The following is a 26,872-nucleotide window of genomic DNA, read 5'->3' on the forward strand; positions in this document are numbered from 1 at the left end:
ACATTTATTTGCATTTTAATGAGGGAAATAAGTATTTGACCCCTCTGCAAAACATGACTTAGTACTTGGTGGCAAAACCCTTGTTGGCAATCACAGAGGTCAGACGTTTCTTGTAGTTGGCCACAGGTTTGCACACATCTCAGGAGGGATTTTGTCACACTCCTCTTTGCAGATCTTCTCCAAGTCTTCCCTCACATTCAATGCTACTGGCAGCAACAATGTCATACTCTTTCTGACCAGACAGCATCAGATAGATACCCTACACATACTGAGACAGAGGGGCGCTGTTTCATTCGCTCTGATGCTTTCTCCGGTGAGATACATTCAGCAGCCTCTTGCGAATTGAAGGAAATGTATGAAACAGAGAGACATCGTCTGGCTAGCCTGGCTACTCTTGGCATCCATGAATACACACCACTGCACACACTGGACTCTACCCACACATTCACACATACTTACAGTCGTGGTCAAAAGTTTTGAGAATGACACAAATTTCCACAAAGTCTGCTGCCTCATTTTTTATGATGGCAATTTGCATATACTCTAGAATGTTATGAAGAGTGATCAGATGAATTGCAATTAATTGCAAAGTCCCTCTTTGCCATGAATTTAATCCCCAAAAAACATTTCCACTGCATTTCTGCACTGGCACAAAAGGACCAGCTGACATCATGTCAGTGATTCTCTCGTTAACACAGGTGAGTGTTGACGAGGACAAGGCTGGAGATCACTCTGTCATGCTGATTGAGTTAGAATAACAGACTGAATGCTTTAAAAGGAGGTTGGTGCTTGAAATCATTGTTCTTCCTCTGTTAACCATGTTTACCTGCAAGGAAACACATCATTACTTTGCACAAAATGGGCTTCACAGGCAAGGATATTGCTGCTAGTAAGATTGCACCTTAATCAACCATTTATCGGATCATCAAGAACTTCAAGGAGAGAGGTTCAATTGTTGTGAAGAAGGCTTCAGGGCGCCCAAGAAAGTCCAGCAAGCACCAGGACCGTCTCCTAAAGTTGATTCAGCTGCGGGATCGGGGCACCACCAGTGCAGAGCTTGCTCAGGAATGGCAGCAGGCAGGTGTGAGTGCATCTGCATGCATAGTGAGGCGAAGACTTTTGGAAGATGGCCTGGTGTCAAGAAGGGCAGCGAGGAAGCCACTTCTCTCCAGGAAAACATCAGGGACAGACTGATATTCTGCAAAAGGTACAGAGATTGGACTGTTGAGGATTGGGGTAAAGTCATTTTCTCTGATGAATCCCCTTTCCGATTGTTTGGGGCATCCGGAAAACACCTTGTCCGGAGAAGACAAGGTGAGCGCTACCATCAGTCCTGTGTTTATGCCAACAGTAAAGCATCCTGAGACCATTCATGTGTGGGGTTGCTTTTCAGCCAAGGGAGTGGGCTCACTCACAATTTTGCCTAAGAACACAGCCATGAATAAAGAATAGTACCAACACATCCTCAGAGAGCAACTTCTCCCAACCATCCAAGAACAGTTTGGTGACGAACAATGCCTTTTCCAGCAGGATGGAGCACCTTGCCATAAGGCAAAAGTGATAACTAAGTGGCTCGGGGAACAAAACATCGACATTTTGGGTCCATGGCCAGGAAACTCCCCAGACCTTAATCCCATTGAGAACTTGTGGTCAATCCTCAAGAGGCGGGTGGACAAACAAAAACCCACAAATTCTGACAAACTCCAAGCATTGATTATGCAAGAATGGGCTGCCATCAGTCAGGATGTGGCCCAGAAGTTAATTGACAGCATGCCAGGGCGGATTGCAGAGGTCTTGAAAAAGAAGGGTCAACACAGCAAATATTGACTCTTTGCATACACTTAATGTAATTGTCAATAAAAGCCTTTGACACTTATGGAATGCTTGTAATTATACTTCAGTATACCATAGTAACATCTGACAAAAATATCTAAAAACACTGAAGCAGCAAACTTTGTGAAGACCAATACTTGTGTCATTCTCAAAACTTTTGACCACGACTGTACACTGACACTCCAACACATACACACACACACACACTCACTCACTCATAACACGTACACACAAGCACACAGTCGCCACACACACTTCCACACTCATCACATACGCTACTGTTACTTGCCGAGTTCAAAACAACTGGGAACTCTGAAAAAGTCAAATCATGACGTCAGTTATCTTCAGGTCGGAAAGTCAGAGCTCTAGAAAGAGGCCCGAGTTCCGTTCAAATCGATTTTTCCCAGTCGGAGCACGTTTTTGTCGGAGTTCCTAGTTGTTTGAACGCGGTAACTGTCTATTATCTATCCTGTTGCCTAGACACTTTACCCCTACCTATATATACTGTATCTACCGTAATTTGCTCGTAACCCTGCACACTGACTCTGCACTGGTACCCGTGTATATAGCCTAGCTATCATTGCTCATTGCTCATCAATTTGTAAGTCGCTCTGGATAAGAGCGTCTGCTAAATGACGTATATGTATATGTATTGTGTATTTATTCCACGTGTTACTTCTTTTTTATTATAATAAAAATATATATTTGTATTCTGCATTTCACTGTTAGTGTACACATGGTTTACGAAGCATGTGACAATTAAAATTGTATTTGATAAGAGTACAACCAAATTCAAATCTTGCCTCATACTTCGGTCAATCTGACAAATAAACAACACCAGGTTGAAGTACATCAAAACCAATACTTTATTTAATGTATAGCAATACAATTGACGTATTAAATAGCACTATTAAACTTCAATAACATGATATCGCATCACAGTACCATAGTAATGCAACACCATGGTACTATCATACAATGACAGAATATAATAAATGGACCAAACCATTTCTTCATCTTCAAGTTTACAAAATAGAATGAATGCCGAACTTGCTTAGATGGATTGAGGCAGCAAACTTTACTCAGTGACTCCCTGGAACTTTTCCATCCATAGCACAAATTGGTCTGGTGTAGTCTACAGTGGCTTGCGAAAGTATTCACCCCCCTTGGCATTTTTTCCTATTTTGTTGCCTTACAACCTGGAATTAAAATGGATTTATGGGGGGTTTGTATTATTTGTTTTACACAACATGCCTACCACTTTGAAGATGGAAAATAGTTTTTATTGTGAAACAAACAAGAAATAAGACAAAAAAACAGAAAACTTGAGCGTGCTTAACTATTCACCCTCCCCAAAGTCAATACTTTGTAGAGCCACCCTTTGCAGCAATTACAGCTGCAAGTCTCTTGGGGTATGTCTCTATAAGCTTGGCACATCTAGCAACTGGGATTTTTGCCCATTCTTCAAGGCAAAACTGCTCCAGCTCCTTCAAGTTGGATGGGTTCTGCTGTTGTACAGCAATCTTTAAGTCATACCACAGATTCTCAATTGGATTGAGGTCTGGGCTTTGACTAGGCCATTCCAAGACATGTAAATGTTTCCCCTTAAACCACTCGAGTGTTGCTTTAGCGGTATGCTTAGGGTCATTGTCCTGCTGGAAGGTGAACCTCCGTCCCAGTCTCAAATCTCAGGAAGACTGAAACAGGTTTCCCTCAAGAATTTCCCTGTATTTAGTGCCATCCATCATTCCTTCAATTCTGACCAGTTTCCAAGTCCCTGCTGATGAAAAACATCCCCACAGCATGATGCTGCCACCACCATGCTTCACTGTGGGGATGGTGTTCTCGGGGTGATGACAGGTGTTGGGTTTGCACCAGACATAGCGTTTTCCTTGATGGCCAAAAAGCTCAATTTTAGTCTCATCTGACCAGACTACCTTCTTCCATATGTTTGGGGAGTCTACCACATGCCTTTTGGCGAACACCAAACGTGTTTGCTTATTTTTTTCTTCAAGCAATGGCTTTTTTCTGGCCACTCTTCCATAAAGCCCAGCTCTGTGGAGTGTACGGCTTAAAGTGGTCCTATGGACAGATAATCCAATCTCCGCTGTGGAGCTTTGCAGCTCCTTCAGAGTTATCTTTGATCTCTTTGTTGCCTCTCTGATTAATGCCCTCCTTGCCTGGTCCGTGAGTTTTGGTGGGCGGCCCTCTCTTGGCAAGTTTGTTGTGGTGCCATATTCTTTCCATTTTTTTATAATGGATTTAAATGGTGCTCCGTGGGATGTTCAAAGTTTCTGATATTTTTTTATAACCCAACCCTGACCTGTTTGGAGAGCTCCTTGGTCTTCATGGTGCCACTTGGTCTTCATGGTGCCCCTTGCTTAGTGGTGTTGCAGACTCTGGGGCCTTTCAGAACAGGTGTATATATACTGAGATCATGTGACAGATCATGTAACACTTAGATTGCACACAGGTGGACTTTATTTAACTAATTATGTGACTTCTGAAGGTAATTGGTTGCACCAGATGTTATTTAGGGGCTTCATAGCAAAGGGGGTGAATACATATGCACACACAACTTTTCCGTTTTTAATTTTTTAGAATTTTTTGAAACATTTTTTTCATTTCACTTCACCAATTTAGACTATTTTGTGTATGTCCATTACATGAAATCCACATAAAAATCAATTTAAATTACAGGTTGTGATGCAACAAAATTGGAAAAACGCCAAGGGGGATGAATACTTTAGCAAGGCACTGTATAACAAAAGTATTATATTCAAATTGGGAGGAATAACATTCTTTACCCCGACAGAACAAAAAATAATCATGGTGAATGCCCAAAATGCTACCCTATTCCCTATCTAGTGCACCACTTTTCATCAAAAGTATGGCACTATATAGAAAATAGGGTACCATTTTAGACACAGTCATGGACTTGTGTTGGAATGTGATGTCGGTCTACTTGTTTGTATGGAGACATGGGGCTCTATTCACTGAAGCGTTACAGATTGCGTGATAGGTAATTTCCGACATGCAGCGTTTACGTGAATGCAGTCTCTGCTAACGCAGGAACATTGCCTTTAAATTTCAATCAAGCTGTAAAGCTGAACTTCTGCGACACGGATTGAATAGAGCCCTTAATTCCTAAATACTCACCACAAATACAATGAGTGAGAGGAGGATAATGTTAAAGAAAAAAGCATCATATGAAAATATAAAGGTCTATGAAGATCACACAGCATAGATTATAACTTCCAAGAAGATTGATCCTTGAAGTAAATATGTACATGACTGAAATAGCAAATTACACTAATGTTATAAATGAAATATGTATAAAGCATTAAGTTTATAATAATAATAATAATAATAATAATAATAATAATAATAATAATAATAATAATAATAATAACAACAACAGCAATAATAATATAAAGATAAATTAAAAAGTTACAGGCTGTTTTGTGACAAATGAGCATGTAGGCTGTGTTCACACAGGCAGCCCAATTCTGATCTTTTTTTCACTAATTGGTCTTTCGACCAATCAGATCAGCTCTGAACAAGATCTGATGTAAAAATATCTGTGATTGGTCAAAAGACTTGGGCTGCCTGTGTAAATGCAGCCATTGTAAATCAGGACTTTCTCCAAATGTTGGAGAGTTGTGACTTCATTTAACAAGCTCCTCGTTGAGAGAGAAGGGCAAATAATAGGAACAAATAGGAAAATACAGCATGTACGTATCAGTACAGGGTACAGCTACAGGATACCGTATAGATGGGTAAAGTAGATATTGTGGCTTGGTGTAGGGGTTAGATAAAAACAACCTTTTAGCCACGTTAAAACAATTTCACATGGTGCAGTATGGACTAACATTTTGGACAGTTGTTTTAGGATAAAAGCTTGATGTGACACTTGCTTACATTTTGGGCAAACAACTTTGTTGCAATTTTCAACCATGTCTTTGGTTATAATGAAAGTAAAACACATCACCCTCCAGATTATGTTAAGACCAAGAACTCCATTCATTTGTTAAGATGAACGCTTTGTTTTATATGAAATAAACTCTGTTGTAATGGAACAGTTGATGCCAGATGAGTCACAGTTTAGAAACTAACTAGTGTAATTTATTAAAACAAAATGGACAATATGGGTCTCAGTGTGTCCAAGCACCGATCCACACAAGGAGAGAGGGGAAATTACAGAGTATACAAAACCAGCTGCTTAATATGATACAGTATATAGTCATATATATATTACAAAACAATATAAATCTTAATATAAAGCAATAAATGTTCACAGTAGTTGTTGTAATACCACTTTTAAAAAATCTAAGTAATGGGCACAATTTACAAATAGAATGGAGATATTTGGGTAATATAGGAATAATATGTATAATCTACAGATTATAAATGCTCCTTGGAAAAGGTGGGTTTTACTGAATAAGAAGTGTTGGGTACACTTTATTTGGATAGTCCTGATAGTCCATCTGTAGATGCTCTACAGATGGTCATACTATCAACAATATGTTGATAAGCAACTGCTTGCTAAGGTTACAGTTAGGTATAGAATAAGGGTTAGGGTAAGGGTTACGTTTAGGATTAGGATAAGGGTTAGGGCTAAGGTTAGTAGATAGTTGAAATCTTACTGATAAGTCTGTAGAGCATCTACAGATGGACTATGCAAATAAAGTCCAGATGATAGTGATGCAATGCTTGTTAAGTGAGCTGTACTCTCATACACTGTAATGAACTGGGATGGTCTATATTGAGAAATCTATTGGACTGGATCATGTTGACCTTCAGGGTTGTCCTTGGTCCTCATAAAGTATGTTCTTTGCCACAATCCAAAGAGATCCAATGAGTGTAGAGTAGAGTGGAGCCAGGGTCTAGTTAATGGTACTATATTATCTAACAGGGTTTTAGGCAGTAACACCGACAGTGTAGTGTAAACTGGACAGAGGCGCTTTCTTTTTCCTCACGTGTAACAATTTAACAGTTAACAACTCTCAGCAGGATAACAATTAAGACAAACAATTATGAAGAAAAAAATAAATATCAAAAAAGTTTATATCAGTGTAAAAAAGGTAATCAGGTTATTCATTTAACCAATAGTTCTGGCTAAAAAGGCCTCAAGGAAAGTCCGCCAAAGTTCTCTTTGTTCCTCAGAGTTGTACAAATTAAGTTCCTTCGTGTGGTGGTGTGGTCAGTCAGACCATTAACCAGTCAGACCAGTCAGACCAGTAACCAGTCAGACCAGTAACCAGTCAGACCAGTCAGACCAGTAACCAGTCAGACCTGTCATATCAGAGACCAGTCAGACCAGTAACCAGTCAGACCAGTCATATCAGAGACCAGTCAGACCAGTAACCAGTCAGACCAGTAACCAGTCAGACCAGTAACCAGTCAGACCAGTCAGACCAGTAACCAGTCAGACCAGTAACCAGTCAGACCAGTCAGACCAGTAACCAGTCAGACCAGTCATATCAGAGACCAGTCAGACCAGTAACCAGTCAGACCAGTCAGACCAGTAACCAGTCAGACCAGTAACCAGTCATATCAGAGACCAGTCAGACCAGTAACCAGTCAGACCAGTAACCAGTCAGACCAGTAACCAGTCAGACCAGTCATATCAGAGACCAGTCAGACCAGTAACCAGTCAGACCAGTCATATCAGATCAGAGACCAGTCAGACCAGTAACCAGTCAGTCCAGTAACCAGTCAGACCAGTAACCAGTCAGACCAGTCATATCAGAGACCAGTCAGACCAGTAACCAGTCAGACCAGTAACCAGTCAGACCAGTCATATCAGACACCAGTCAGACCAGTAACCAGTAAGTCCAGTCAGACCAGTAACCAGTCAGACCAGTAACCAGTCAGACCAGTCAGACCAGTAACCAGTCAGACCAGTAACCAGTCAGACCAGTCATATCAGAGACCAGTCAGACCAGTAACCAGTCAGACCAGTAACCAGTCAGACCAGTAACCAGTCAGACCAGTCATATCAGAGACCAGTCAGACTAATAACCAGTCAGACCAGTCATATCAGATCAGAGACCAGTCAGACCAGTAACCAGTCAGTCCAGTAACCAGTCAGACCAGTAACCAGTCAGACCAGTCATATCAGAGACCAGTCAGACCAGTAACCAGTCAGACCAGTCATATCAGAGACCAGTCAGACTAATAACCAGTCAGACCAGTCATATTAGAGACCAGTCAGACCAGTAACCAGTCAGACCAGTAACCAGTCAGACCAGTCATATCAGAGACCAGTCATATCAGAGACCAGTCAGACCAGTGACCAGTCAGACCAGTCATATCAGAGACCAGTCAGACCAGTGACCAGTCAGACCAGTCATATCAGAGACCAGTCAGTCAGACCAGCGACCAGTCAGTCAGACCAGCGACTCCATGCTCTCAGCAGGACCTGATTGGTCCATGATGACCACCACTCCGTTAGTGTCCATGTAGATGGGGCTCATCCCACTGTCTCTGCTGCTCACCAGGCTCAGCATGGCCTTGTACAGGTACTGGTACTGCTCCTGGAGAGACAGACACACAGGGAGAGAGGAAGACAGAGAGACGGGTTAACACTACTGTAAATTACTGACAAATGTTACGACTTCAAATGTTACTTCTAGGTCTATTCTAAGATTGTTGACATGTCAGAATGAGCATTGACAACCACCAAGTGATATTTGTTCCTATGACTGACTGGAGATTTTGCTGAAGTTAAAGAAGTTATTGCTTATTGGCGATAAATGAAGCCTGACAGCACCAATCCTCCTGACTGGGTCATGGGTGAACTCACTATGTCTGTGAAGACTCCCGGCCTCATGAGGTTGATCATCTTAGCCACCTGATAGACATCCACAGCCCCTTCACTCTCCAGCTGCTGAGACAAGGTGGCGAGGGCACACAGAGTCCCTGCAGACACTGCCCCAAACCTACCAGAGACATGGAGGGACACGTTAACACACATAGATACTCCTGATATACCAACGCATGCATGCACACACACACACTTACTCATCGTGTATAATGGTGGGTCCGTCTCGGGTCATAGCCTCCTCTTTGATGACGTTGATGAGCTCGAAGGTGCTGCTGAGAGGGGCGTCAGGGTTGGGCCATTTAGGGCACTGGAAATGTCTCACCTCCAGGACATAGTCATCCTGTTAGAGGGAGAGATATTACAGACAGACAACTAGGACATTGACAATACAGTACCGCTACTACAGGCCAGCACTGTAGTTTAGCTAAAGCCCATCTGATGACACTTAGTTTGTATTAATGGGAATAATAAACCTCTAAACGTATTCAAATACTACGGTACTGGACTCTAGTACTGTACTGTTTTAATACATTTAGGAGAAGTTTATTATTCCCATTAGTTTGGATAGCTAGAGCAAATCTGAAAATGGATGGGCTCAACCAGGCTCCAGTCCCACTGGTCCTACCCAGCTTGAAGGATCACTCTGGGACACACATGGCCCTGCCATCTGTGTACAGGTATGACAGGGTCTGATAGGGTTTTATACACTCACACAGGTGAGAGGTGAGTTTACTTGTGAAGGGTGAAAGGTCAAAAGTGAAGGGTTATCGTACCTGCGTGGCCTCCAGGATGAAGTCGTGGATGATGATCTGTTCTTCATTTGAGAGACACAGTCTGTCCTTGCTGATCAGGGTGACGGTGAAAGCTAGGCAGTTCATCGCCTCCTCTCTGCTTGGCCAGTACACAAACTCATCCTCAGCCTAGATACACATACGACAGACATAAAGGTTAGATGTGTGTAATGATATGTGTGTAACCAGGCGAGAACAGTAGAGCTCTACTTGATTATAGTAGGATAAAAAGGATAAGAGACTCATGTTATAACCTTCTGGCCAGCTACTCTACTCACCAAACCATGGTTGTCTGCAAGCATGACGATGATTTGGGCATTGTGGTCCCAGATCATTCTCCAGAAGTCTGTGGTGGTGTGGGGCAAAGGATGCTGGGTAATGATGAACTCATTACTCCTGTAGTAACCCTGTGTGGCCCAAGGTTGAAGATCAATATGTAAGTACTCATACATAGTCAACAACTCACAAAATCTACTATAACATTATTGCCCAATTACTTTTACGGTGTCTAAACATCAGAAGGAATTTATTGTATCTGTTAGGTTTTACGTTTGATCTAAATGAGTTTGAAAGGTTACGGTCTGATCGTGAGGATTACTGTGTACAGGCCTTTGCCTCAATGGCTCAGTATTAATTATTCCTTATAATAAATTATTGACTATTATTCAGTAAGAGGCTTCACACAATAACAGTTTGAAATGCAGGGTAATTATAATCATCAAGGGAACAGAAGATATCATTAGACAGAGTGTGTGTGGTGAGCGTTGGGTGGTGTGTTTGGGGGGAGGGGTATTGCAGTATCATACCATTATGTAGGAGGCATTGATATAGTCTGTGCCTTTCATCCCAGGGAGCGGGGCCAGTCCTACGCGAGCTCGTTCCGCTAGAGCGGGAGACAAAACACATTCAATCACATCCCTGGCCTTAGGGTGCCATGATACAGTACTAGATAAGAATGCACATAACTGTTGCAACTACAGCACTTTCCCTATGGCATAATAAGATGGCCGGGTAAATAAACTCAAACTCTTTCTATAATGTCTCGGGGCGAACTGGCAAAGCATGAAACCTCATCTTATCTCACTCACTGCAGTAGATGGTGGGGAATTGACAGAGAAATTGATAATGTAGCCTAGAATAGTATCTATAGAAATACTGTCCTCACATGGAACTACTGAGGAGTTGCGGTTCTTCTCCTTGTTGCAGTCTTTCTGGGCACTGAAACACTCCACGAAGCTACCGTTACACTGGGTTAGCAGCTGGAGAGACAGAGGAAGCAAGACTGTGGTGTGAGATAGAAAAATCTCACGTGAATGGGTTTAATGTTTACCTGATGTTTATTAAATGTGTATGTGACATGTATTACAGTGTTCAGTACACTGTAGCCCTTCAACTAAAAGGCTCTATTCTTTATAGTTTGTAAGACATACAGTATGTACTACACTATGCTACACCAAAGGAGGCTGGGGTTCATCATACCCTGAACTGCTTGTCGAGGCGTGTGCGGCCCCCCAGGCCGGGGGTCAGGATGCTGTTGACGTAACCATGGAGCTGCCAGGCAGGTACCTCTGTCTCACTGCCCAGGATGGCCTCCATCAGGGCATCATGGATGAACACATACTGCTCCTATAGTCCAGGGGAAGGGCAGAGGAGGAATTAGACTGGAGAGGACACTGAGCTTATGGAGAAGATCTCTCTAGCTAGCGTAACATTTCGTAGGAGATTACATTGGTGAATCTCTTTGGCAGTTACTGTAGCTGTATGCACTTGTAGGTATATCGGAGGTGTCATTTGTCACACACACACACACGTTACCTCTGTCTGGACCAGGTAGTTGCGTTGTGTGCGGATGTGTTTGAGAAAGCCCCAGACGTCGACTGTGCTCTTGTCTTTGATCTGCTGCAGCATGCTGTCGATGACGATGTACGTTCCTGTCCGCCCGACACCAGCACTACACAACCAAAACACATTATTTACTAACTACCACAGGAGACCCATAGAAGGAGCTGTCTTACTGATTGTAGACAAGACTTCAATGAAACTAGTGGTGTTTCTGATAACTTCTTATAATGAGGAAGATGCACTAGGATAGACCTCGCCCTCTCTGCAGTAAACATGGGCGGAATCCATGTTTAGAGAACATTATTTTTCTAGAGAGCTATTGTACCTGCAGTGCACTAGGACAGGGCCCATGCCAGGTGCGCGTGCTGCAGAGGAGCGCCCTATGAAAGTGAGGACAGGTAGGGTGTACTCCGGCACGCCCATGTCAGGCCACTGGGTGTAGTGATACTGGATCACCATCCGCTCGTTCTGACGCCCCTTCGGGTTGCCCTTCTGACCCTGAAACAACATGGATGACATTTAAGAATGAACTGGAAGTAGTATGTCCACTTGGCAGATGCAAAAATTGAAGGCTGTCGTACAAGGGAAGACCTGCTGGCTAAAGGGCCAATTTCCTTAGGCCTAGTCCAAAAAAACTATGTCAATGGAGGATCTCTATTGAACATGATTCTTAGTGTTTTTAGCCTGGACTAGGCTTAATCTGTGTCTGGGGAAACCAGCCCTAAGCGGAGGTGTCCCCAACACAAGGGAAGAGCACTATGCACAAACATCTCAGTAGTACTGTAGAAGTATTGTAGAAGCATTGGGACATACCTTTTTGACTTTGGTGTTCCGTATGAGGAATTGTCTCAGTGTGTAGCAGGCGTGAACTTTAGTACTCTTCAGAGTAACCACGATGTTGCCATACTCCTCACTGCTCTCTGTGGGCCAGTATTGGTCACATTTCCTCTGTGAAAGACAACAGTATTCATCTCATTTTCTCTGAAAAAGATAACAGTATTAATCTAATTCCATCTGTGAAAGGCAACATTATTAATCTTATCTTCTCTGTCAAACAACAATATGATATGCTCTTTATAAAGCCAGCTGTATATCATCCATACTGAAACACAACAGTAACTCCTACAGTCCAACACTAAATGGCAGAGAGAGACCACCTACCCTTCCTTTCTCTACCAGGTTTGTGATCATGACGATGACACCAGTGTTCTGCTCCCATACCATCCTCCAGAAGTCCTCGAAAGTGGACTTGAGAGGGCCCTGGGCAGCGATGTAGGCCTTGGGATGGTTGTAACCCTGTTGGGAGGAGACGAGGGGGTCAGTGACAGCGGTACACTCACACAGAGCGCAAGTACACATAAGGTGATTACCAGAGCATATATAAAGACAGACAGAATAGGTACTAAATACATCTAAAGCAGTTGGTTGACCTACATCTACATAGTTAGCGTTCATGTAGTCACTGTGTTTAGCATCCTTGCCAGCCAGGGGTCGTAACTTCACCCTACTGTGATCGTCTGGGAGATAGATGAAAGGAATATTAGTCTCATTCTGCATTGCCTTTTTAACGTCACACATGAATATAACAGGCTGTCAATGTTGTTTTGAGTGTGCAGCATGTTGGACTTACAGGCCACAATGTTGATGTATCTGTTTTTGTGCTTGTTGTCAGGGTGATTAGAATGTTCTGCAGTGATCTTAAGGTCCACCGTACAGCGCTGGACCTCCTAGGGAGAGAGACGTCAAGAGGGGGAGAAAACTATTTATTTTTCAAACAGCAAATTATCTGTTCAGTTAATATTGATTTGTTTGAATTCCATTAGAAACATGATCATTATCATACGGGTTTGTATAGTTGTGTGTGTTCTGTGTGTGTACCCACACATCTGGGACAGCTAGCCTAGTGTTGCGGCTGTATGTCTGTTCTCTGTTTGATTGACATAGTATGAATAATGTATGTTCACCTGCACCCACCTGTGTGTTTCTGTGTGTCTGTGTGCATTGTGTTCCCTCTGGGGAGATATTAGCCTTGTGCCTCAACCTGGTCACAGAGACAGTGTTCCTGTCCAGCCAACCAGCAACTAGACCTCTGTTAATTAACCTGCTTCACACTCACCCATCTGCTCCACAACACACACTTCTTTCAGCATAAATATACTGAACAAAAATATAAACACAACATGTAAAGTGTTGGTCCCATGTTTCATGAGGTGAAATAAAAGATCCCAGAAATGTTCCATATGCGCAAAAAGCTTATTTCTCTCAAATTTTGTGCACACATTTGTTTACCTCCCTGTTAGTGAGCATTTCTCTTTTTCCAAGATAATCCATCCACCTGACAGGTGTGGCATATCAATAATCTGATTAAACAGCATTATCATTACACAGGTGCACCTTGTGCTGGGCACAATAAAAGGCCACTCTAGAATATGCAGTTTTGTCACACAACACAATGCCAGAGATGTCTAAAGTTTTGAGGGAGCGTGCAATTGGCATGATGACTGCAGGAATGACCACCAGAGCTGTTGCTTTACGTCCCCGTCCATCCGACACCAGCACTAAACAACCAAAACACGTTACCTACTAACTACCACAGAAGACCCATAGCAGGATCTGTATTACTGATTAGACAAGACTTCAATGAAACTAGTGGTGTTTCTGATAACTTCTTATAATGAAGAAGATGATTTTGTGCACTAGGATAGAACCTCGCCCTCTCTGCAGTAAACATGGGCGGAATCCATGTTTAGAGAACAATATTTTTCTAGAGAGCTATTGTATCTCCCGAGTGGCGCAGTGGTCTAAGGCACTGCATCGCAGTGCTAGCTGTGCCACTAGATATCCTGGTTCGAATCCAGGCTCTGTCGTAGCCGGCCGCGACCGGGAGACCCATGGGGCGGCGCACAATTGGCCCAGCGTCGTCCAGGGTAGGGGAGGGAATGGCCGGCAGGGATGTAGCTCAGTTGGTAGAGCATGGCGTTTGCAACGCCAGGGTTGTGGGTTTGATTCCCACGGGGGGCCAGTAAGAAAAAAAAAATACAACAAATAATGTATGCACTCACTAACTGTAAGTCACTCTGGATAAGAGCGTCTGCTAAATGACTAAAAATGTAAAAAATAAAAATACCTGCAGTGCACTAGGACAGGGCCCATGCCAGGTGCGCGTGCTGCAGAGGAGCGCCCTATGAAGGTGCTGTTGCCAGAGAATTGAATGTTAATTTCTCTATCATAAGCTGCCTCCAATGTCGTTTTAGAGAATTTGGCAGTACGTCCATCAGGCCTCACAATCGCAGACCACGTGTAACCACGCCAGCCCAGGAGCTCCATATCCGGCTTCTTCACCTGTGGGATCGTCTGAGAACAGCCACCCGGACTGCTGATGAAACTGAGGAGTATTTCTGTCTGTAATAAAGCCCTTTTGTGGGGAAGAACTCGCTCTGATTGGCTGGGCCTGGCTCCCCAGTGGGTGAGCCTTGCTCCCTAGTGGGTGGGCCTATGCGTTCCCAGGTCCACCCATGGCTGAGCCCCGGCCCAGTCATGTGAAATCCATAGATTAGGGCCTAATGAATTTATTTCAATTGACTGATTTCCTTATATGAACTGTAACTCAGTAAAACTATTGAAATTGTTGCATGTTGCATTTATATTTTTGTTCAGTATATATACTGCACATGCCCTGTACACATTTCATAGTGTTTACACAGACATAGGCAGTAATGTACACACCTACACATTAACAGACAACATAAACCAGAATGAGAATACCATAGACTCACAGACACACACTCCCCCTCAACAACAGGAGAAAGGCTGAGAGAGAAAAACGTATTGTGTTTCTTCCTACCTCAAACTCCTCAGAGAACCCGTGCAAGTTGTTGGAGTAGAGCTCCATGATGTGTTTGATGAACTGCCTGACAGAGATGGCGTCCATGTCATCTGTAGGAAGACATATCACACTTAGAAAGACACACGTGGACATATCACACTTAAGCCTTGTTCACATTGGCAGAGTGAGAGTGTAACACACTGTCACACACAAAATCTAAATCCATTTTAAATTCAGGCTATAACAACAAAATGTGGAAAAAGTCAAGGGGTGTGAATACTTTCTGAAGGCGTTGTAAATAACAATATTAATATCCTGTCTAAAACCTCCCTAGGTTTATAACATCTTCCATATTTCAGACTGACAAATGAAAGGCCAGGTATATTAATATCCCTTCAGCCTGTATCCCTCAGAGTTCCAACGTGAGACTGCGCTATTCTAGCGTGGCACAGCATTACAAATGAACCAGCAATCTGCTAGGTGTTCACTGCCTCTCCCACAGACACTTTCAGAGAATAACATATATGGGGCCAAATGTCTCAGAGTAGGAGTGTTGCTCTAGGATCAGGTCCTCCCTGCCCATTAAATCTCATTCATTGTTATCTAAAAGGCAAAACTGATCCTAAATCAGCACATCCCACACAGCGTCCCACTGAGACTAATAACTACCCCAGTAGTACAGATATGAATAACACATGTAACGCATCTTCATCACACACTGAAATGCCCCACCGATATTCTTACAGATAAAAAGGATCACTGTGTGGACACATCTAGACTTGTTGTCGTTTATGTTGCGAAGAACACTTATTAGCCATGTCACACAGCGCGATGGGAATCACACCATAGCTAGACGAGTCACTGGCGGACAAAGAGCCATAATTGTCTAATATGGGTGTTTAGAGGGGGGTGGCATCTGTGTCAGATGAGCCACATCAGTCCCAAATGATTAATTAGGGAGGAGAGGTGATGGGGAAGCTACTGTCACACAGAGAGAGCCATCAGGACAAAGGGTGTGTGTGTGTGTGTGTGTGTGTGTGTGTGTGTGTGTGTGTGTGTGTGTGTGTGTGTGTGTGTGTGTGGACAGAGGAACCAGCTGCTGGGTTTGTCTGCTAGTGCTGGTGTGTGATATTACAGCCAATACACACTCCCAGCTGGGACCACTGGCAGACAGGCACTCCCTGACTCACTTCAATAGTTCCATGGTTAAAGGTGATTGGGGGATTGTTTAAGTGTCCATTTGTCAACCGTCTTCCATTTATAAACTAATCAATGGAGCTGATTAAAATACTATGGGCAAATTTGGATTTACTAGTCCTTTGCAGCTGTGCACACATTTTGCATCCCTTTATTCAGGAGAGAAGGGATATGATGCAAGGTGGAACAAAGCCATATGCACCTGCAGGCACACACACACTACACCAGCTGTGTCTGATCCAGTCAGAGGGGGGAGAGAGAGCGCAAGGGAGCGGGGGGAGCGAGAGCGCGAGGGAGGGGGGGAGAGAGAGTGAGAGGGGGGAGAGAGAGCGCAAGGGAGCGGGGGGAGAGCGAGAGCGCGAGGGAGGGGGTGAGAGAGAGCATGAGGGAGGGGGGAGAGAGAGCATGAGGGAGGGGGAGAGAGAGCATGAGGAGGTGCGCAAGGGAGGGGGGAGAGAGCGCAAGGGAGCGGGGGGAGAGAGAGAGTGCAAGGGAGCGGGGGAGAGAGAGCGCGAGGGAGGGGGGAGAGAGAGCATGAGGGAGTGCGCAAGGGAGGGGGGAGAGAGAGCACGAGGGAGAGGGGGGAGAGAGATCGAGTGAGGGGGAGAGAGAGCGAGGGAGGGGGCGAGAGCGCGAGGGAGAGGGGGAGAGAGAGTGAGAGGGGGAGAGAGAGTGAGGGAGGGGGAGAGAGAGCGAGGGAAGGGAGAGAGAGCGAGGGAGGGGGGAGAGAGCGAGGGAGAGGGGAGAGAGCGAGGAGGGGGGAGAGAGAGCGAGGGGGGGGGAGAGAGAGCGAGAGGGAGGGAGGGAGGGAGGAGAGAAAGCGAGAGGGAGAGAGCATGAAGGAGGGGGGAGAGAGAGCGAGGGAGGGAGGGGCGGAGAGAGAGCGAGGGAGGGGGGAGAGCGAGGGAGGGAGGGGGAGAGAGAGCGAGGGAGGGGGGAGAGCGAGGGAGGGAGGAGGGGGGAGAGAGAGCAAGGGAGGGGGGAGAGAGTGAGGGGGGAGGGAGAGCGAGGGAGGAATGGGGAGAGATAGCAAGGGAGAGGGGAGAGAGAGCGGGGGGGGGAGAGAGCGAGGGGGGAGAGAGAATGCAAGGGAGGGGGAGAGAGAGCGAGAGAGGGGGGAGAGAGTGCGAGGGAGGGCGGAGAGAGTGCGAGGGAGGGGGGAGAGAGAGCGAGGGAGGGTGGAGAGAGAGCGAATGGATGGAGAGACAATACAGACATCAGCTGGGTTCTTTACGTTAACCATCATTGCTTTGAACGGGGCCGTAGTGCCATAGTCCCTCTGAGTCCCTGAGTGTCTGCTCTCTTAAAGGAACGCTATGCACTACACACACAGCAGTCTTCTCATTGTGTTATTGACTAGCTGCCTCTACACTGGGTTCTCTCAGAGAAGAACCCTCTCACATCATATATAGCATGTCACAAGCAACTTTACATGCACTGAGTGGGTAAGCGGCTGAATAAAACAGAAGTAGATAAGCCCAAAAGTATTAAACTCACACTAGAATGTATCCTATCCTTAACAACAAGAGCATATAATGACTGACAAAGATAAAGTTGATGCCAGTTTGACTTAAAGAGTGATTCTAAATGACCAAATAAACCATTAGACCACATGCAGAATGAGAGGAGATCAGTGGGAGAATATCAGAGCTAGTTCTCCATTTAGATGAATTTGTTCTTTCTCTCCTTTGACTTCCTAAGATATGGTTCTTGATTCATTCAGAGGAAATGCTCAGTCTGGTCTATACTTGTCCAGAGGGATCCGACGTGTTACATCTGACCAGAGAACAGAGAGCGTAACTTGTCTCAACAAGACTCAACCACATGGAGCGGCACAGCTTCAAAGATGAAAAAATATATATAAATTATATATATTAAATAAATACACTATATTTTCAAAAATATGTGGACAAAAACATTTTGACAAGAAAATGGTCACATAATGGTTGTGGCTACTATAAAAACCTACCAGGAAGGGGTGGGCAATAGTTTGTAAACACAAAAATATTGCTAAAGCAAGTTGGATTGAATTGGGCCTTCAGGTGTGTTAAGGTATGAAAATGTATGCACTCACTAACTGTAAGTCACTCTGGATAAGAGCGTCTGCTAAATGACTAAAATGTAAAATGTAAAATGTAAGGTGTGTTAAGAAAGAAGGCGTGTCTTACCTGGGATGGGGATGACAGGGATGTTCTCATTGGCCACCACCCTGGGAGAACTACTGTCCTCCACATAGAAGTGAGCTGTCTGGAAAAACCTCCTGTAGAGAAACACAGAAGAGAGGAGAGATAACCCAACATCACCACACAGAGGAGAGAAGACATTTAACCCAACATCACCACACAGAGGAGAGAAGTATCTTTCCTTTTGTACTCCTGAGTGGCGCAGTGGTCTAAGGAGTGCTAACTGTGCCACTAGAGATCCTGGTTCAAATCCAGGCTCTGTCGCAGCCGGCTGCGACCGGGAGACCCATGGGGCGGCGCACAATTGGTCCAGGGTAGGGGAGGGAATGGCCGGCAGGGATGTAGCTCAGTTGATAGAGCGTGGCGTTTGCAACGCCAGGGTTGTGGGTTCGATTCCCACGGGGGGCCAGTATAAAAAAAAAAAATGTATTCACTAACTGTAAGTCGCTCTGGATAAGAGCGTCTGCTAAATGACTAAAATGTAAATGTAAGACATTTAACCCAACATCACCACACAGAGGAGAGAAGACATTTTAACCCAACATCACCACACAGAGGAGAGAAGACATTTAACCCAACATCACCACACAGAGGAGAGAAGACATTTAACCCAACATCACCACACAGAGGAGAGAAGACATTTAACCCAACATCACCACACAGAGGAGAGAAGACATTTAACCCAACATCACCACACAGAGGAGAGAAGACATTTAACCCAACATCAACCTTTTCACTTTAAAGATGCACTCCGGGATCTTAAGTACAACAAATTTGTAACATATTGCCCAAATTGGGTTCGTAACATATCAAAATTAAATTCAATTGTATTTGTCACATGCGCAGAATACGACTAGTGTAGACTTTACCGTGACAAGCTTGCGTACGCGTCCTTCCCAACAATCACACAAAATGGATGACGTAGTACAATTAGATGACATTGTACACAAAAATTGTTGCAAGTTAAGTGCACACTCTTAGATTTATATTTGTAGAAGTACAGTGCCTTGCAAAAGTATTCATCCCCCTTGGCGTTTTTCCTATTTTGTTGCATTACAACCTGTAATTTAAATTGATTTTTATTTGGATTTCATGTAATGGACATACACAAAATAGTCCAAATTGGTGAAGTGAAATGAAAAAAAATAACTGCAACCAATTACCTTCAGAAGTCACATAATTAGTTAAATAATGTCCACCTGTGTGAAATCTAAGTGTCACATGATCTCAGCATATATACACCTGTTCTGAAAGGCCCCAGAGTCTGCAACACCACTAAGGAAGGGGCACCATGAAGACCAAGCGGCACCATGAAGACCAAGGAGCTCTCCAAACAGGTCAAGGACAAAGTTGTGGAGAAGTACAGATCAGGGTTGGGTTTGAACTTTGAACATCCCACGGAGCACCATTAAATCCATTATTAAAAATGGAAAGAATATGGCACCACAACAAACCTGCCAAGAAAGGGCCGCCCACCAAAACTCACGGAGCAGGCAAGGAGGGCATTAATCAGAGAGGCAACAAAGAGACCAAAGATAACTTTGAAGGAGCTGCAAAGCACCACAGCGGAGATTGGAGTATCTGTCCATATGACCACTTTAAGCCGTACACTCCACATAGCTGGCCTTTACGGAAGAGTGGCCAGAAAAAAGCCATTGCTTAAAGAAAAAAATACGCAAACACGTTTGGTGTTCGCCAAAAGGCATGTGGGAGACTCCCCAAACATATGGAAGAAGGTACTCTGGTCAGATGAGACTAAAATTGAGCTTTTTGGCCATCAAGGAAAACGCTATGTCTGGCGCAAACCCAACACCTCTCATCACCCCGAGAACACCATCCCCACGGTGAAGCATGGTGGTGGCCGCATCATGCTGTGGGGATGTTTTTCATCGGCAGGGACTGGGAAACTGGTCAGAATTGAAGGAATGATGGATGGCGCTAAATACAAGGAAATTATTGAGGGAAACCTGTTTCAGTCTTCCTGAGATTTGAGACTTCACCTTCCAGCAGGACCTTAAGCATACTGCAAAAGCAACATTCGAGTGGTTTAAGGTGAAACATTTACATGTCTTGGAATGGCCTAGTCAAAGCCCAGACCTCAATCCAATTGAGAATCTGTGGTATGACTTTAAAGATTGCTGTACACCAGCGGAACCCATCCAACTTGAAGGAGCTGGAGCAGTTTTGCCTTGAAGAATGGGCAGAAATCCCAGTGGCTAGATGTGCCAAGCTTATAGAGACATACCCCAAGAGACTTGCAGCTGTAATTGCTGCAAAAGGTGGCTCTACAAAGTATTGACTTTGTGGGGGTGAATAGTTATGCACGCTCAAGTTTTCAGTTTTTTTGTCTTATTTCTTGTTTGTTTCACAATAAAAACTATTTTCCATCTATTTTCCATGTTGTGTAAATCAAATTATACAAACCCCCAAAAAATCAAAAACAAATCCCAAGGGGGGTGAATACTTTCGCAAGCCACTGTACTGGCTTATTATGTCAGAGTTTATGGACTGCTTATCCTTTAACATCATGCTGTGTGTCATATTTGATGATAAATAACCTTAAAACCTAGCTATGGCAGCTATTAATCTACTATAGCGCAAGTTGGCTTGGTTGGTTGCTGTCTCTCGTCTCTCCTGTCCTCCTCCCTGCCCTCTGTCACTCGCTCACAGTACCGCCTGCTAGAGTGGCACCTCTCTCCCTCCTCTCGCGCTGTATCCACTCCGGTTAATAAAGTACATTAAAAAAATGAATTTTCTGCTGCTTCCCTCACTAGGATTGGTCCGGGTCTGGATCCGACCAGGTCTATACGGAACCGGTGTAGTTTTCCTCTGGTCCGTTCGTAACAGGTCTCTATATTAAAAAAAAGTATTTATGCATATTGGGTCCGGGTGGGAAAGCCCCAGGTCCATTTCAGAAGACCTCTAGTGTTAACACAACACATCATCATCATTCTCAGGTTGTTGTTTGCAGCAAGATGGTGAATATAATTAAACAGACAGAGCTGCCAGTTAAATTACAGGTAAAAGCCCCAGCGTGGTTAGAACCAGCCCTATTTAGAACCCTGCTGATGTCATTTACATTTGACATTTTAGTAATTTAGCAGACGCTCTTATCCAGAGCGACTTAGGGGAGCAATTTGGGTTAAGTGCCTTGCTCAAGGACACGTCGACAGATTTCTCACCTAGTTGGCTCAGGAATTCGAATCAGGCGACCTTTTGGTTACCGGCCCAACGCTCTTAACCACTAGGCTTCCTGCCGCCCACACAGTAATTACTTAATAAATGATGAACACCAGAGTACACAACAACAGCCTGCTGTTAGGGATGAAAAAGGTACACACACACACACACACACACACACACACACACACACACACACACACACACACACACAGCCTCCTGTAAACACATACAGCCTCCTGTAAACACGCACAGCCTCCTTTAAACACGCACAGCCTCCTTTAAACACGCACACATCCTGTAAACTAAACACATACAGCCTCCTGTACACACATACAGCCTCCTGTTAAACACACACAGCCCCCTGTGAACACATACAGCCTCCTGTAAAAACACACCGTGAGCTGACCATAGGAGCAGGTAAACAACAACACAATGCTTCATGTGGTCCTTTGTAGCTCAGTCGGTAGAGCATGGTGCTTGTAACGCCAGGGTAGTGTGTTCGATTCCCGGGACCACCCATATGTAAACTGTATGCACGCATGACCATTAGTCGCTTTGGTTAAAAGCGTCTGCTGAATGGCATTTATTAGCCCTGGCCCATGACTCCTACGGCTAGATAACAAACAACAGACTAAATACAGCAGGACTTTAAACAGCCCTGGCAGTCTTTCTCTGCATGTACGCACAATCACTCAATGTCTAGCATTTAGGCATATTTCTCTAAAGCTCTCATTTTGTCAGAGGCATTTTGAAATGTCACCCAACTTCTTCTGTGTCTAGAAGCCTGAGAGAGAAGGGAAGACTGACAACAAGGAGAAAAGGAGTGCTGCAGCCTACTGCAGTGGCAGGAGTCACTCTCTATCCTCACAAAGCCTTCACTCACACAGAAACAAATCCATGCCGTATACACCAGCTTTTCTTACCATGGTTCCGTCCCCCTACCAGTATGTCTACTGACGTTCCCCTACCTACCTGTACTTGATGCAGAGGAGAGAGCAGATGCTGGTCATTCTTGTTGAGAGAGGAAGGAAAATAAAATAGAAGAGAGTGGCCTATCAGAATTTGCAGAAAGAGAGGGGGAGGGAGGTGTAGAAAGAGAGTGAGAGAGTGTGAGAGAGAGAGAGAGAGAGAGAGAGAGAGAGAGAGAGAGAGAGAGAGAGAGAGAGAGAGAGAGAGAGAGAGAGAGAGAGAGAGAGAAATGAATTGAAATCGAGGGGGAAAGAAAGAAAGCACGAGAGAGAGAATGAAGAAATGAGGGGAGGGTCTCCCCTGACCCCCTCCACCCCTGCTCCCCAGGCTAATGACTCCCTGACGGAGAAGGTGTGGTGTGGCTAGCTAACTAACCAGCCCCTCAACACCTCCTTTACACCGGGGGAGGGGGAACCCCATTGAAGAGAGAGGGGGGGGGGGGTTTCATTGAACTCTCAACGAAGAGGGCCCTCATTCAGAAACAGAGATAGAGTGGGATGTATGGAAAGAAGTAGAGATAGAAGGATGAAATGTTTTCATTGGACAAAATTATCCTCCAAACAGCCTGGCCTAACTTTTGACGTAGCAACCCCTGACAGAGTGGATACCGAGAATCACTCTCTCCTACCGGAGTTAAATATAGATTCATCATTTTCCCATTTAAACCTCTGTGTGACATATTTGAGCTCCCTCTAACCATGACCATCTCCTCAAGCCCTCCAGATGGATCTCCCCCTTTAAAAGCAATTATTGTCTTAATAACGTTTTGATGCAAAACTCAGATCTACTGTGGACCAACAACAATACAACCTACTGAGACAATGGAGACATCAAACTGAGCGTCTGGGTGAAAACAATTATTATCTAATCAGTGATCACAATATTCGCTGTAGTGAAAAGTGACAAAAAGTGATGCTGAACTAATTATTTATTTTTTTAGTCATTTAGCAGACGCTCTTATCCAGAGCGACTTACAGGAGCAATTAGGGTTAAGTGCCTTGCTCAAGGGCACATCAACAGATTTTTCACCTAGTCAGCTCGGGGATTAGAACCAGCGACCTTTCGGTTACTGGCACAACGCTCTTAACCACTAAGCTACCTAATGACGACCATGTTTGCATAACTCCATTAGGAATAGCTAGTTTTCTGAAAAATTGATTGTCTCCTTCCCTTCTGACAGAGCAGGGATGGGGGAGTGTAAGAGAGAGATGAGAGGAGAGGGAGAAAGGAGATAGTGCTGGTACAAAGGCAGCACTCAACGAGCTGTATAAGGTCATAAGCAAACAAGAAAATGCACATCCAGAGGCGGCGCTCCTAGTGGTCGGGGATTTTAATGCAGGGCAACTGAAATCTGTTTCACCCCATTTTTACCAGCATGTTACCTGTGCAACCAGAGGCAACAAAACTCTAAACCACCTTCACTCTACACACAGAAACGCATACAAAGCTCTCCCCCGCTCTCCATTTGGCAAATCGGACCATAACTCTATCCTCCTGATTCCTGCTTACAAGCAAAAGCTCTAACAGGAAGTACCGGTGACGCGCTCAATATGGAAGTGGTCAGACTATGCGGATGCTAAGCTACAGGACTGTTTCGCTAGCACAGACTGGAATATGTTCCGGGATTCATCCGAAAACATTGAGGAATTTACAACATCAGTCACTGGCTTCATTAGTAAGTGCATCGACGACGTCGTCCCCACAGTGACCGTACGTACATATCTCAACCAGCAGCCATGGATTACAGGTAACATCCGCACCGAGCTACAGCTGCTTGTTTCAAGGAGCGGGACACTAATTCGGATGCTTATAAGAAATCCTGCTACGACCTCCGACGAACCATCAAACAGGCAAAGCATCAATACAGGACTAAGATCAAATCCTACTTCGCCGACTCTGACGCTCGTCGGATGTGGCAGGGCTTGCAAACTATCATGTATTACAAAGTGGAACCCAGCCACAAGCTGCCCAGTTACGCGAGCCTACCAGACGAGCTAAATTACTACCATGCACGCTTCGAGGCAAGCAACACTGAACTATGCATGAGAGCACCAGCTGTTCCGGACGACCGTGTGATCTCGCTCGCTGTAGCTGGTGTGAGTAAGGTTAGCATTCACAAGACTGCAGGGCCAGACGGATTACCAGGACGGGTACTCTGACCAGCTGGCAGGTGTCTTCAATGACATTGTCAACCTCTCCCTGACTACATGTTTCAAGCAGACCACCATAGTCCCTGTGCCCAAGAAAGCCAAGGTAACCTGTCTAAATGACTATCGCCCCGTAGCACTCACATCTGTAGCCATGAAATACTTTGAAAGGCTGGTCATGGCTGACATCACCACCATCTTCCCAGACACCCTAGACCCACTCCAATTCGCATACCGCCCCAACAGATCCACAGATGACGTTAACTCTATTGCACTCCACACTGCCCTCTCACACCTGGATAAGAGGAATACCTACAGTTGAAGTTGGAAGTTTACATATACCTTAGCCAAATACATTTAAACTCAGTTTTTCACTATTCCTGACATTTAATCCTAGTAAAAATTCCCTGTCTTAGGTCAGTTAGAATCACCACTTTATTTTAAGAATGTGAAATGTCAGAATCCTAGTAGAGGGAATGATTTATTTCAGCTTTTATTTATTTCATCACATTCCCAGTGGGTCAGAAGTTTACAAACACTCAATTAGTATTTGGTAGCATTGCCTTTAAAATTGTTTAACTTGGGTCAAACGTTTCGGGTAGCCTTCCACAAGCTTCCCACAATAAGTTGGGTGAATTTTGGCCCATTCCTCCTGACAGAGCTGGTATAACTGAGTCAGGTTTGTAGGCCTCCTTGCTCGCACACGCTTTTTCAGTTCTTCCCACAAATGTTCTATAGGATTGAGGTCAGGGCTTTGTGATGGCCACTCCAATACCTTGACTTTGTTGTCCTTAAGCCATTTTGCCACAACTTTGGAAGCATGCTTGGGGTCATTGTTCATTTTGAAGACCCATTTGCGACCAAGCTTTAACTTCATGACTGATGTCTTGAGATGTTGCTTCAATATATCCACATAATGTTCCTTCCTCATGATGCCATCTATTTTGTGAAGTGCACCAGTCCCTCCTGCAGCAAAGCACCCCCACAGCATGATGCTGCCACCCCCGTGCTTCACGGTTGGGATGGTGATCTTCGGCTTACAAGGGACCCCCTTTTTCCTCCAAACATAACAATGGTCATTATGGCCAAACAGTTATATTTTTGTTTCATCAGATCAGAGAACATTTCTTCAAAAAGTACGATCTTTGTCCCCATGTGCAGTTGCAAACCGTAGTCTGGCTTTTTTATGGCAGATTTGAAGCAGTGGCTTCTTCCTTACTGAGCAGCCTTTCAGGTTATGACGATATAGGACTCGTTTTACTGTGGATATAGATACTTTTGTCCCTGTTTTCTCCAGCATCTTCACAAGGTCCTTTGCTGTTGTTCTGGGATTGATTTGCACTTTCCGCACCAAAGTACGTTCATCTCTAGGAGACAGAATGTGTCTCCTTCCTGAGTGGTATGAAGGCTGCGTGGTCCCATGGTGTTTATACTTGCGTACTATTGTTTGTACAGATGAATGTGGTACCTTCAGGCGTTTGGAAATGGACTCAAATGATGTAAATTAGCCTATCAGAAGCTTCTAAAGCCATGACATCATATTCTGGAATTTTCCAAGCTGCTTAAAGGCACAGTCAACTTAGTCTATGTAAACTTCTGACCCACTGAAATTGTGATGCAGTGAATTATAAGTGAAATAATCTGTCTGTAAACAATTGTTGGAAAAATTGCTTGTGTCATGCACAAAGTAGATGTCCTAACCGACTTGCCAAAACTATAGTTTGTTAACAAGACATTTGTGGAGTGGTTGAAAAACGAGTTTTAATGACTCCAACCTAAGTGTATGTAAACTTCCGACTTCAACTGTATGTGAGAATGCTGTTCATTGACTACAGCTCAGCGTTCAACACCATAGTGCCCTCAGAGCTCATCACTAAGCTCAGGACCCTGGGACTGAACACCTCCCTCTGCAACTGGACCCTGGACTTCCTGACGGGCCACCCCCAGGTGGTGAGGGTAGGCAATAACACATCTGCAACGCTGACCCTCAACACGGGGGCCCCTCAGGGGTGAGTGCTCAGTCCCCTCCTGTACTCCCTCTTCACCCATGGCTCTGTGGCCGTGCACGACTC

The 26,872-nt window shown here is 44.5% G+C and overlaps 1 protein-coding gene across 1 annotated transcript in view; it reads right to left on the reverse strand.

Moving 5' to 3' along the window:
- Positions 1 to 8,183: 8,183 nt before the first annotated feature.
- The window catches only part of LOC121578156 (receptor-type tyrosine-protein phosphatase gamma), a 234,366-nt gene continuing 215,677 nt past the window's right edge, over positions 8,184 to 26,872 (reverse strand). Inside the window, exons 14-29 of the mRNA XM_041892308.1 lie at positions 18,487 to 18,578; positions 15,140 to 15,231; positions 12,926 to 13,022; positions 12,730 to 12,812; positions 12,457 to 12,591; positions 12,109 to 12,243; positions 11,621 to 11,793; positions 11,269 to 11,404; positions 10,933 to 11,079; positions 10,619 to 10,712; positions 10,260 to 10,336; positions 9,732 to 9,860; positions 9,436 to 9,582; positions 8,860 to 9,002; positions 8,642 to 8,777; positions 8,184 to 8,372 (exon numbers count right to left, since the gene is read on the reverse strand). Of these exons, the coding sequence (XP_041748242.1) occupies positions 8,226 to 8,372; positions 8,642 to 8,777; positions 8,860 to 9,002; positions 9,436 to 9,582; positions 9,732 to 9,860; positions 10,260 to 10,336; positions 10,619 to 10,712; positions 10,933 to 11,079; positions 11,269 to 11,404; positions 11,621 to 11,793; positions 12,109 to 12,243; positions 12,457 to 12,591; positions 12,730 to 12,812; positions 12,926 to 13,022; positions 15,140 to 15,231; positions 18,487 to 18,578 (1,963 nt within the window). The 3' untranslated portion in view covers positions 8,184 to 8,225. The remainder of the gene's footprint in view (positions 8,373 to 8,641; positions 8,778 to 8,859; positions 9,003 to 9,435; positions 9,583 to 9,731; positions 9,861 to 10,259; positions 10,337 to 10,618; positions 10,713 to 10,932; positions 11,080 to 11,268; positions 11,405 to 11,620; positions 11,794 to 12,108; positions 12,244 to 12,456; positions 12,592 to 12,729; positions 12,813 to 12,925; positions 13,023 to 15,139; positions 15,232 to 18,486; positions 18,579 to 26,872) is intronic.

This window comes from Coregonus clupeaformis, chromosome 12, assembly GCF_020615455.1.
Source record: "Coregonus clupeaformis isolate EN_2021a chromosome 12, ASM2061545v1, whole genome shotgun sequence".
Taxonomy (NCBI): Eukaryota; Metazoa; Chordata; class Actinopteri; order Salmoniformes; family Salmonidae; genus Coregonus; species Coregonus clupeaformis.